This window comes from Salvelinus sp. IW2-2015, linkage group LG18, assembly GCF_002910315.2.
Source record: "Salvelinus sp. IW2-2015 linkage group LG18, ASM291031v2, whole genome shotgun sequence".
NCBI lineage: Eukaryota > Metazoa > Chordata > Actinopteri > Salmoniformes > Salmonidae > Salvelinus > Salvelinus sp. IW2-2015.
This window is the reverse complement of record NC_036858.1, coordinates 68,573,853-68,587,055: the sequence shown is the minus strand read 5'-3', so window position 1 is coordinate 68,587,055 and position 13,203 is coordinate 68,573,853. Positions and strand designations below refer to the sequence as shown.

Below are 13,203 nucleotides of genomic sequence, written 5' to 3'. Positions count from 1 at the left end.
ATGGAAGAAGGATCCAGACGAACGAAAGCTGTTGCATGCAAAACCCGTCTTCGCATGTGGAAGGCCCCCTCCGTCCATCAGTCCATCCATCCTTGTTCCCCCCTCAGGAATGAATGGTAGCTGTCCATACTAGAATAGGCTGAGGATTTACAGTAGTTGAAAGGTTGTTTTTTTTCTGTAGTAAAAAGGGAAGTGAGAAGAGTGTCTGTACAGAGTTGTCCTCAAATACTTTTACACAGCAGAGCCACATACAATTGAGACAATGTGTCCCATTGTGTTCCCCTGCTGGCTGTCTGCCTGCCTGCCTACCTGCTGCCTTCCTGCCGGCCCCTTCCTTCTGCCTGCCCTGCGCCTGTCTGCTGCCTTGCCCTGCCTGCCCTGCTGCCTTCCTGTGCCTGCCTGCCTGCTGCCTGCCTGCCTGTCGCCTGGCCCTCTGTCTTCTTTTCTCTACTGCCTCTGAGAACCCTTGCTTCATGTGCGCTATTCGTTTGTGCATGAGGATCTGGGTCATGGAGCGTTTTGGTTCCCCAGGTCCTGCGTGGCCATTTCATTTTTGTGTGTGTCTGGGTTGTATTGTGTATTTGTTCGTCTGTCTGTCTGTCTGTGTGCCAGCAATCTGTGCCACATGTCTCATTTGACCCCCATTAGAATAAACTATGGCTACTCAGCGGCCAATAGTGTTGCATGTGATGGGCATGCCTGCCAAACTTGTTTTTTTATTAAGTTTCTGTAAAAAAGAAATATTTTGCCGCCTCCATATTTCTGTTTTAGTCTCATTGTTATCCTCCTGGCGTATAGTAATGCTTTAAGTTCTCCATTGTTCTCTTGTTGAGCTGAGAACAGTTTTTTGAGTCGCATATGTTCTCGTTGTTGAGTGACAGTAGTTTAATTGAGTTCACCATTGTTTCTCTTGTGGAGTGACAGTAGTTTTATTGATTCACATTGTTCTCTGTTGAGTGACAGTAGTTTATCTGCAGCTTCACGATTGTTACTCTTGCTTGAGTGACAGTTTATTGAGTTCACATTGTTCTATTGGTTGGAGTGACAGTCTTATGAGTTCACTATTTGGACGTCTCTTGTTGAGTGACAATTTAATTGAGTTCACATTGTTCTCTCTGTTTGGAGTGACAGGTAGTTTTATTCGATTGTTCACATTGTTCTCTTGTGAGTGACAGTGTTTATGAGCTTCAAAATTGCTCTCTTGTTGAGGACAGCTAGTTTATTTGAGTTTCACATTGTTCTCTTGCTTGCATGACAATTATTGATTCACATTGTTCTCTTGTTGAAGCCTGACAGCTAGTTTATTGCAGTTCACATTGTTCTCTTGCCTTGAAAGAGTGCACAGTAGTTTATGGAGCTTCACATTTGTTTCTTGTTGAGTGACAGTAGTTTTTATGAGTTCACATTGTTCTCTTATTGATGTGACAGTTTTGAGTCACATGTGCTTCTCCTTGCATGGACAGTAGGTTTATTGCAGTACATGTTCTCTTGTGTTCGATGACATGTTTATTGAGTTCACATTGTTCTCTGTGTGAGTGACAGTAGTTTATTGAGTTCACATTGTTCTCTTGTTGTGAATAAGTTGTCATTCTTGAGCTACAGTAGTTTATGACTCACATTTTCTCTTGGTTGAGTGACAGTAGTTTATTGAGTTCACATTGTTTTCTCTTGTTGGTATGACGAGTTTATTCGAGCTTCACATTGTTCTCTTGCTCTGTGAGTGCTAGTTTGATTGACTTCAACATTTTCTTCTTCTTGTGATGTGTCACACATAAGTAGCTGTCATTGCATTCACATCTGTCTCTTGCTTGCAGTAATGACTCAGTATTGCATTCAACATTGCTTCTCTGTTTGAAGCTGACACAGTTTATTGATGTCACATTTTCTCTTGTGAGTGACAGTATAGTTTCTGGAGCGTATTCATAACAGTGGTTTGAATAGCTTCTGTATATTCATTTTTAAAACCAAATGGTGTATCCGCGAATACGCCTCTAATCCGACCAAATACGGCCCTCTATCCGCCAATACGGCCCTCTATGCGCAATACGCGCCTCTAATCCGCAATACGACCCCTATCCGCAATACGACCCCTCTCCGCAATCACGACCCCTATCCGCCAAATACGCCACCCCCTATCCGCAATACGAGAACAAGAGAACAATGTGAACTCAATAAACTACTGTCACTCAACAAGAGAACAATGTGAACTCAATAAACTACTGTCACTCAACAAGAGAACAATGCGAACTCAAAAAACTGTCACTCAACAAGAGAACAATGCGAACTTAAAGATTACTATAGCCAGAGGATAACAATGGACATAAAACAGAAATATGGAGGCCAAAATATTTCTTTACAGAAACTAATAAAAAAACAAGTTTGGCAGGCATGCCCATCACATGCAACACTATTGGCCCTGAGTAGCATAGTTTATTCTAATGGGGTCAAATGAGACATGTGCACAGATGCTGGCACACAGACAGACAGACAGACAGACAGACAAATACACACATACAACCAGACACACACAAAAATGAAATGGCCACGCAGGACCTGGGGAACCAAACGCTCCATGAACCAGATCCTCATGCACCAAAGACCACATGAGCAAGGGTTCTCAGAGGCAGAAGAAAGACAGAGGGCAGGCGACAGGCAGGCAGGCAGCAGGCAGGCAGGCACCAGGAAGGCAGCAGGCAGGCAGGCAAGCAGCAGACAGGCGCAGGCAGGCAGAAGGAAGGCAGCAGGAAGGCAGCAGGTAGGCAGCAGGCAGACAGCCAGCAGGGGAACACAAATGGGACACATTGTCTCATTGTAGTGCTCTGCTGTGTAAAAGTATTTGCAGGCAACACTCTGTACACACTCTTCTCACTTCCCTTTTTACTACAAGAAAAAAACAACCTTTCAACTACTGTAAATCCTCAGCCTATTCTAGTATGGACACTACCATTCATTCCTGAGGGGGGACAAGGATGGATGGACTGATGGACGGAGGGAGGCCTTCCACATGCGAAGACGGGTTTTGCATGCAAACAGGCTTCTCTCTCCCAACCAACCAGCACCACTGATACTCACCGCTCCCACGGTAATTGTTTCGAGGGTTTTGTTTGTGGGACAGAGCAGAAGCTTGCTTGCCTGTGCTTTTGGCCAGCTTTTTACCGCCCGTGGTCCCGTCCCTGCGCCCTGCTGTAACCCCACCAGCTGATTTGGGAGGTGCAGTGGTAGGGCTTTTTTGGGGGGCCTCCCGCATTCTGGCCTGGTTCGTTCTGGCCTGGTACCCATTTGGAGTAGCTTTGTTTTCATTTGTCACTACGAGGGTAGAGGAGGGGGAGCAGAGCAACCTCTCCTGTCATTTACCAAACCCCAGATGGATGGAGTCAGACAGACACAGTCACACTAATAATCGTAAAAGTGGGGAACATAAAGTCGGTGCATTATGTGCATATTGGAGGAATGAAGAAAGGTCTAACAAACCCTGCAAAAGTATTCACCCCCTTGGCATTTTTCCTATTTTTGTTGCATTACAACCTGTAATTTAAATTGATTTTTATTTGGATTTCATGTTATTGACATACACAAAATAGTCCAAATTGATGAAGTGAAAAGAAAATTCAAAAAAATAAAAAACTGAAAAGTGGTGCGTGCATATGTATTCACCCCCTTTGCTATGAAGCCCCGAAATAAGATCCGGTGCAACCAATTACCTTCAGAAGTCACATAATTAGTTAAATAAAGTCCACCTGTGTGCAATCTAAGCATCACATGATCTCAGTAGATATACACCTGTTCTGAAAGGCCCCAGAGTCTGCAACACCACTAAGCAAGGAGCACCACCAAGCAAGCGGCACCATGAAGACCAAGGAGCTCTCCAAACAGGTCAGGGACAAAGTTGTGGAGAAGTACAGATCAGGGTTGGGTTATAAAAAAATATCCGAAACTTTGAACATCCCACGGAAAGCCATTAAATCCATTATWAAAAAATGGAAAGAATATGGCACCACAACAAACCTGCCAAGAGAGGGCCGCCCACCAAAACTCACGGACCAGACAAGAAGGGCATTAATCAGAGAGACAACAAAGAGACCAAAGATAACCCTAAAGGAGCTGCAAAGCTCCACAGCAGAGATTAGAGTATCTGTCCATCGGATCACTTTAAGCCGTACACTCCACAGAGTTGGGCTTTACGGAAGAGTGGCCAGAAAAAAGCCATTGCTTAAGAAAAAAATAAGCAAACACTTTTGGTGTTCGCCAAAAGGCATGTGGGAGACAAGAGGAATACCTATGTAAGAATGCTGTTCATCGACTACAGCTCAGCATTTAACACCATAGTACCCTCCAAACTTGTCATTAAGCTCGAGACCCTGGGTCTCGACCCCGCCCTGTGCAACTGGGTCCTGGACTTCCTGATGGGCCACCCCCCAGGTGGTGAGGGTAGGTTACAACATCTCCACCCCGCTGATCCTCAACACTGGGGCCCCACAAGGGTGTGTTCTCAGCCCTCTCCTGTACTCCCTGTTCACCCATGACTGCATGGCCATGCACGCCTCCAACTCAATCATCAAGTTTGCAGATGACTCTACAGTGGTAGGCTTGATTACAAACAACGACGAGACGGCCTACAGGGAGGAGGTGAGGTCCCTCGGAGTGTGGTGTCAGGAAAATAACCTCACACTCAATGTCAACAAAACAAAACAAAGCAGATGACTTCAGGAAACAGCAGAGGGAGCAGCCCCCTATCCACATCGACCCGACAGTAGTGGAGAAGGTGGGAAGTTTTAAGTTCCTCGGGGTACACATCACGGACAAACTGAAATGGTCCACCCACACAGATAGCGTGGTGAAGAAGGAGCAGCAACGCCTCTTCAACCTCAGGAGGCTGAAGAAATTCAGCTTGCCAACAAAAACACTCACAAACTTTTACAGATGCACAATCGAGAGCATCCTGTCGGGTTGTATCACCCGACAGTAGACAGTATTTTTATGTACATATTCTTATTCTTTCCTTTACACTTGTGTGTATAAGGTAGTTGTGAAATTGTTATGTTAGATTACTTGTTAGATATTACTGCATGTTCGGGACTAGATGCACAAGCATTTCGCTACACTCGCATTAACATCTGCTAACCATGTGTATGTGACAAATAAAATTTGATTTGAGAAGATACTCTGGTTAGATAAGAACACCATCATGCTGTGTGGATGTTTTTCATCGGCAGGGACTGGGAAACTGGTCAGAATTGAAGGTATGATGGATGGTGCTAAATACAGGGAAATTCTTGAGGGAAACCTGTTTTAGTCTTCCAGAGATTTGAGACTGGGACGGAGGTTCACCTTCCAGCAGGAAAATTTAATTCCAGGTTGTAAGGCAACAAAATAGGAAGAATGCCAAGGGGGGTGAATACTTTCGCAAGCCACTGTRTATCGGAGGTATGAAGAAAGGTTTAACAAACCTTTATGATGTGACTTGACCGCCAACCTAACGTGTGTGTTTATATCGGAGGGGACAAATGTCCATCTAGTATGGACTAATAAAGTATATCTTATGGGGTCAACATAGGAGAATTTCTCTCCACATTCTTACTCATCTGAGCTGATACGACCATGCTCCCGATGCATTCATTAAAGCAGCACATTATTATTGCCAGGCAGTGCCCTCAGTGCTCGGGCACTGTAGATGAGGCACAGTCTGGGTATCTGCCCTGACAAGGCGCCAAATGGCTCTGTAATGAACTGAGAACTCAATTGAATCAGTTCTCCTGACCTGCATTGACCAGCTGAACCACTCTGAATGTGTCGTTGGAGAGAGATCTAGCCGGTCATTCCAGTTTGTCTTTGGTCTTAAGTGGGGAGCAGTGGAGTGGCTTACTATTGATCTGAAGAGGCCAGAGCTCTGGCTCCAGTGGTATGATCAGTAGAGTACAGAAGGCATTTGATCATTGCAGAAGTGACAGACTCCTTTGACCTGCAGGTCTTAAGAATAGGGGTCTCTACTCTTTCATTTCTCTATCCAAGCATCAAGGGGATTTAACATAGAAGGTGTATCTGGATACATTCTGCTGGAGTGTGCAGCCTTGTGCCGATCAGCCATCTGCTAAAAGATTAACAGCGATGGAGACATCTTTAATGGATATGGGATGGAAAAACCAATACAAATTGAATTGAGAAACCCCCACAACACTTTAAAAGCTTGAGATGGCAATACTCCTGCAGGTCTAACAGGGTAATATTGGCCATCAGTGGATGGGTTATTGCTCTGTTCAGACTCATGCTTGGAGGTCAAAGCCAAAATAGGAAACGCTAGTGGACACATTATTCAATCAATCACTGAATGGATTTAGACCATGCCATTTCATTTAGCTTTGGCCTGCTTGCAGACAAACATGTTAAAAGCATTCCAGTATACCTGCTTTGTCTTCAGAATTCTCTGACTCTTCGGTCTTCTCCTCTGAAGGCGTTTCAGGAGACTCTATGTCAACTTTGACCTCCTCTGACCCCAGACTAAGCGTGGCGTGGCCATTTAGAGTCTCAGGGTTCACTGGGTCCTCTGGTCCTAAGGAAACATTTAACAGTTAGCAGGGGGTGATATGAAGCTATTTTACTATTTTACATCCACTCAGTATACAGTACACACGAGGAATACAAGAAGGAGGCTTCTGGCTTGAGACATTTACGTTTACCATGAGATTAACTCCCTTAACCTCTCTGGGATATGTGGGACGCTAGCGTCCCACCGGCCAACATCCAGTGAAAATGCAGAGCGCCAAATTCAAAATAAATTACTATAAAAATTTAACTTTCATGAAATCACACATGCAATACACCAAATTAAAGCTACACTTGTTGTGAATCCAGCCAACGTGTCAGATTTCAAAAAGGCTTTACGTCGAAAGCAAACAACGCTATTATCTGAGGATAGCACCCCAGCAAACAAACACAGACAATCATATTTCAACCCACCAGGCGCGACACAAAACACAGAAATAAAGATATAATTTATGCCTTACATTTGACGAGCCTCTTCTGTTGGCACTCCAATATGTCCCATAAACATCACAAATGGTCCTTTTGTTCGATTAATTCCGTCGATATATATCCAAAATGTCCATTTATTTGGCGCGTTTGATCCAGAAAAACACTGGTTCCATCTCGCGCAACGTGACTACAAAATATCTCATAAGTTACCTGTAAGCTTTGTCCAAACATTTCAAACTACTTTCCTAATACAACTTTAGGTATTTTTTAATGTAAATAATCGATAAAATTTAAGACGGTATGATCTGTGTTCAATACCGGAGGAAAACAAAGTGTAGCGAGCTTTCAGGTCATGCGCCTCTAATAAAGAGTACACTTCTATCTACCCTCATTCTGAACTGTGCTACTTCTTCATTTCTCAAAGGAAAAACCTCAACCAATTTCTAAAGACTGTTGACATCCAGTGGAAGTGATAGGAACTGCAAGATGGTCCCTTAGAAATCTGGATTCCCAATGAAATCCCATTGAAAAGAGTGACCTCAAAAAAAAACATCTGAATGGTTTGTCCTCTGGGTTTCGCCTGCCAAATAAGTTATGTTATACTCACAGACATGATTCAAACAGTTTTAGAAACTTCAGAGTGGTTTCTATCCAAATCTACTAATAATATGCATATCTTAGCTTCTGGGCCTGAGTATCAGGCAGTTTACTTTGTACACGCTTTTCATCCGGACGTGAAAATACTGCCACCTATCCCAGAGAAGTTATGAACAAAATGTCATTTTTCATCCTTGCAGATTTTAGGTAATGTTACATTAGAATATAACAATGTAGGGGGAGGGGGGTGTTAGAGGGCAGCAACAGGGTCCTCTCCTGGGCCTCATTACTCTTGCTCTTCAGTGACTACCAGGAGGACAAACAACTTAGATGGTACTGCAGTTTGGGTTTCTTCCCCATCGTAGCAACAGCTAACATCAGGGAGTTTTCCACTGGTTATAAAAACACAAACTTGTTGATGCAGGTAAATTGTTAGTAGAGGACAGCAGCTCTTGTGAGAGTGGTTTTTGGCATGACAATGCCACAGAGGGAAACAGGGGGTTGGGGGAGGGCCTTTAACAAATGCACACTGTTAATTACATTCATTTTCCAACCGTAACTCTCACCTTGATCCGGAATGAGGACTCCTCGTCTTATCAGCTCCTCTCGACTTTGCCTCGTGGAGATTTTCCTCTCCAGAACTATGGAGATGAGCAAGGCAGAGTTAATCATTGGCCAGATGCAGTCATTCATTCTGTGATCTTTGCAATGACAGGGTAGGATATTACCCAGTGTGTACACACACACACACACACACACACACACACACACACACACACACACACACGCACTATATGTACGTCAGGGATGAAATAAAAGTCCAGGAAAAATGACACAGAGGAATAAAATTAGAACAGACCATGTGACAGATAGACAGCTTAGGGTCATGGAGCCATGATGCAGTAGGGAAAGTAGACCATTAAATATGTAAATTATGTAAAAAATAATAATAATAACAGCATTTGTGTTCAAAAGTCGATTATCACACCAAGAGATGAACTTGAGAAGGCCTTCCTACTACTAGTCAGACAGCTATGACACAGACGACAGAATTGGGTTCCAATAGTATTGTTTTCTTTAAATAGCTATTCCACCCAGCTATCCCACCCAGGCATTCAGACAGGCTCAATCAAATGGTCAAACTATTTGAAATAAAACAAACTATTTGAAGCCAGGTCTAGTATGACATGAATAGCTCAACATGATTGCATATGATGATCAGATATCACTTCATTTAGTTCTGTGTTACATCATACATAGTACAGAAACAGTGGAGGATGCTTGAGAAATTAAACTCATGATTACACTCACTCCTGTCAAACCTGCCCCTAGCCTGCTGATATTCTTTTAATCAAGCTTCAAATTTTTACATAAATGTCAAAACCACAAGATGTACTTTAGTTAGGGTATACACTATGTAGCTTTCCCGTCATGGCAGTCACGCAAGATGCAAACCAATAGATTAAAACTTTGTGGGGATGTTAATCATGTGAGGGGATAGCGAATGGCACAAGTTTCATGTCATGTTTGGCATGAAAACATGTGGAATGACAACGATGGAAGAGTTGGCTACAGCATAATACATGGAAACATGTGGAATGACAACGATGGAAGAGTTGGCTACAGCAGAATACATAGGAAACATTGGAAATGAAAACGATGGAAGAGTTGGCTACAGCATAATACATGGAAACATGTGGAATGACAACGATGGAAGAGTTGGCTACAGCATAATACATGTGAAACATGTGGAATAGCAACAGTGGAAGAGTTGGCTACAGCATAATACATGGAAACATGTGGAATGACAACGATGGAAGAGTTGGCTACAGCATAATACATGAAGAACATGTGGAATGACAACGATGGAAGAGTTGGCTACACGCTAATGAAGCAGTATGTGACGAGGCTACATCAGACATACATATGGATAGGTCCTGAAACTTGTCGCTGGTTTTCTTCTTGCGCCATTTCCAGGGTTTGAAGATCTTCCCTATAGGAGAGCTTCCCTTCTGCTTCAGTGGAGGAGTCTGGGTGCTGCCCACCACAACATCACAGCTGGCAAGAGAACATTTTTTCCAGTCCGTCAACTGTGGGGAATCACACAAGAACACCTGAACAGAAATAATGAACATATTTACTGTTCATTACTATGTGGAACATAAGGCTTCAAGAATCAACTGAACACAAAATAGAAATAGTGGATATTGAACAATGGTATATTCACTTCAGTACATATCAGTAATAAACTGTACTTTAATTTGACTTTCTAGGCCAATAATTCTGTCAACGATTATCCCAACTTTGGTGCATTTAGTAATTTCTCCTCTTTGCAAAACAAATTATAATCTCCATAGCAGAGCAAAATAACAGATGAAGTCTTCTGATACAGCACTGCACTAGGATAGAAAATGTAGTCTTCTCATACAGCGCTGCACTAGGTAGAAAATTAGTCTTCTCATACAGCGCTGCACTAGGGTAGAAATGTAGTCTTCTCATACAGCGCTGCACTAGGGTAGAAAATGTAGTCTTCATACAGCGCTGCACTAGGGATGAAAATGAAGTCTTCTCATACAGCGCTGCACTAGGGTAGAAAATGTAGTCTTCTCATACAGCGCTGCACTAGGATAGAAAATAGTCTTCTCATACAGCGCTGCACTAGGATAGAAAATGAAGTCTTCTCATACAGCGCTGCCATAGGAGAAAAGAGTCTTCTCATACAGCGTGCACTAGGATAGAAAATGAAGTCTTCTCATACAGCGCTGCACTAGGTAGAAAATGTAGTCTTTTGATTCAGCGCTGCACTAGGGTAGAAAATGTAGTCTTCTCATACAGCGCTGCACTAGGGTAGAAAATGTAGTCTCTCTCATACAGCGTCTGCACTAGGGTAGAAAATGAAGTCTTCTCATACAGCGCTGCACTAGGGTAGAAAATGAGTCTTCTCATACAGCCTGCACTAGGGTAGAAAAGTGAAGTCTTTGATTCAGCGCTGCACTAGGGTAGAAAATGTAGTCTTTTGATTCAGCGCTGCACTAGGGTAGAAAATGTAGTCTTCTCATACAGCGCTGCACTAGGGTAGAAAATGAAGTCTTTTATCAGCGCTGCACTAGGGAGAAAATGGTATCTTCTCATACAGGCTGCACTAGGTAGAAAATGTAGTCTTCTCATACAGCGCTGCACTAGGGTAGAAAATGAAGTCTTTCTCATACAGCGCTGCACTAGGGAGAAAAGTAGTCTTTTGATTCAGCGCTGCACTAGGTAGAAAAGTAGTTTCTCAACAGCGCTGCACTAGGGTAGAAAATGAAGTCTTTTATTCAGCGCTGCACTAGGAGAAAATGTAGTCTTCTCATACAGCACTGCACTAGGGTAGAAAATGTAGTCTTTTGATTCAGCGCTGCACTAGGGTAGAAAATGTAGTCTTCTCATACAGCGCTGCACTAGGGTAGAAAATGTGTCTTCTCATACAGCGCTGCACTAGGTAGAAAATGTAGTCTTCTCATACAGCGCTGCACTAGGGTAGAAAATGTAAGTCTTTCATTCAGCGCTGCACTAGGGTAGAAAATGTAAGTCTCTCATACAGCGCTGCACTAGGATAGAAAATGAAGTCTTCTTCAACAGGCTGCACTAGGGAGAAAATGAGTCTTCTCATACAGCGCTGCACTAGGGTAGAAAATGAGTCTTCTCATACAGCGCTGCACTAGGAGTAGAAATGAGTCTTTCTATTACAGCGCTGCACTAGGGTAGAAAATGAGTCTTCTCATACAGCGCTGCACTAGGGTAGAAAATGTAGTCTCTCATACAGCGCTGCACTAGGATAGAAAATGTAAGTCTTCTCATACAGCGCTGCACTAGGTAGAAAATGAAGTCTTCTCATACAGCCGCTGCACTAGGGTAGAAAATGTAGTCTTCTCATACAGCGCTGCACTAGGATAGAAAATGAAGTCTTCTGATACAGCGCTGCACTAGGGTAGAAAATGTAGTCTTCTCATACAGTGCTGTACTAGGGTAGAAAATGAAGTCTTCTCATACAGTGCTGTACTAGGGTAGAAAATGAAGTCTTCTGATACAGCGCTGCATCAGGGTTTTCACAGTGATTCACTTGCTTAGGGACCAGATTCTTGTCCTTCCCTAATTCTTCTCTTTCCTGTTTGAGAGTAAGAAGCCCGGGGAATGGAAACAGACCGGAAACTCTGAGGCTAGAGGGGAAAGATAAGGTGTGGCATTTACACATGCCTCACTTTTCAGGAATAGGGTGGTTCTATGGCCCATGGCTGCTGAATGTTTTATCTGCACCATTAATTCACACTGTACATACAACACTGCTACCACTGAGGACTGCCACAGAGGACTGCCACAGAGGACTGCCACAGAGGACTACCACAGAGGACTACCACAGAGAACTGCCACAGAGGACTACCACCGAGGACTACCACAGAGGACTGCCACAGAGAACTGCCACAGAGGACTACCACAGAGGACTACCACAGACACTACCACAGAGTAYTGCCACAGAGGACGACCACAGAAGACTGTGGAAGATTCTCCACCTACTTCTTCAAAAAGATTAACACCACAAGAAGTGCAATCATCGCCTATGTAAACTCAGACTATGAGAATTTACAATCCGGTTTCAGGCCTAACCAATGTAGAGAAACAGCTAGGACCGGGACGATATCTGTATCGCGATACATTTTAGTATCGTGGCAATGTAACAAAACACAAAGTAGATTTAACTTCTCTAGGAAAAATGTTGGAAACAAACATCATCCAAATTCACAATTATTTATTTTCCAAGCTATATCACACAATATTTTACATAAGGCAGGTTTTTAAGGATCAAAAAGTTTGGTCTGCTTCGTGTTTTCAGTTTTGCCATGGAAAAATATTGCAATACTGGTATCGTCCAGGCCATAGAAATGGCCCTCATCAGCGTGGTAAACAACCTCCTCATGTCAGCTGACAGTGGACTTCCGAACATCCTCATCCTCCTTGACCTCAGTGCCGCCTCCACACGGTTGACCACAGCATCCTCCTGGGTCGATTGAAGGAAAAGATAGGTCTCGACAGTATCGTCCTACACTGGTTCACCTCCTACCTTTCCAAATGCACACAATATGTTGTCATAGGAAATGACAAGTCAGAACCCACCACGATCACCTGTGGTGTCCCTCAAAGCTTCATCTTAGGCCCGTATTCAAAAATGGATTAAATAAAAAATAAATGTTTGCAAATGTACACTGCTCAAAAAAATAAAGGGAACACTTAAACAACACAATGTAACTCCAAGTCAATCACACTTCTGTGAAATCAAACTGTCCACTTAGGAAGCAACACTGATTGACAATATGACTGCCATTAGGTACGAGATGAGATCCTCAGACCCTTGTGAGACATATGCTGGTGCGGTTGCCCTGGGTTCCTCCTAATGCAAGACAATGCTAGAGCTCATGTGGCTGGAGTGTGTCAGCAGTTCCTGCAAGAGGAAGGCATTGATGCTATGGACTGGCCCGCCCGTTCCCAGACCTGAATCCAATTGAGCACATCTGGGACATCATGTTCGCTCCATCCACCAACGCCACATTGCACCACAGACTGTCCAGGAGTTGGCGGATGCTTAGTCCAGGTCTGGGAGGAGAT

At 43.5% G+C, this 13,203-nt stretch overlaps 1 protein-coding gene across 3 annotated transcripts in view; it reads right to left on the bottom strand.

The window, feature by feature from the left end:
* LOC111978607 (phosphatase and actin regulator 2-like) overlaps positions 1-13,203 on the bottom strand; it is a 100,229-nt gene that overhangs the window by 31,012 nt on the left and 56,014 nt on the right. For 2 of the 3 annotated variants that reach the window (XM_024008751.2, XM_024008752.2), the window contains exons 2-4: positions 8,133-8,207; positions 6,401-6,547; positions 3,073-3,306 (exon numbers count right to left, since the gene is read on the bottom strand). In XM_024008751.2, coding sequence (XP_023864519.1) covers positions 3,073-3,306; positions 6,401-6,547; positions 8,133-8,207 — 456 coding nt within the window. Of the gene's footprint in view, positions 1-3,072; positions 3,307-6,400; positions 6,548-8,132; positions 8,208-9,490; positions 9,657-13,203 lie in introns of all 3 variants that reach the window. The other variant, XM_024008750.2, reaches the window with a different exon arrangement.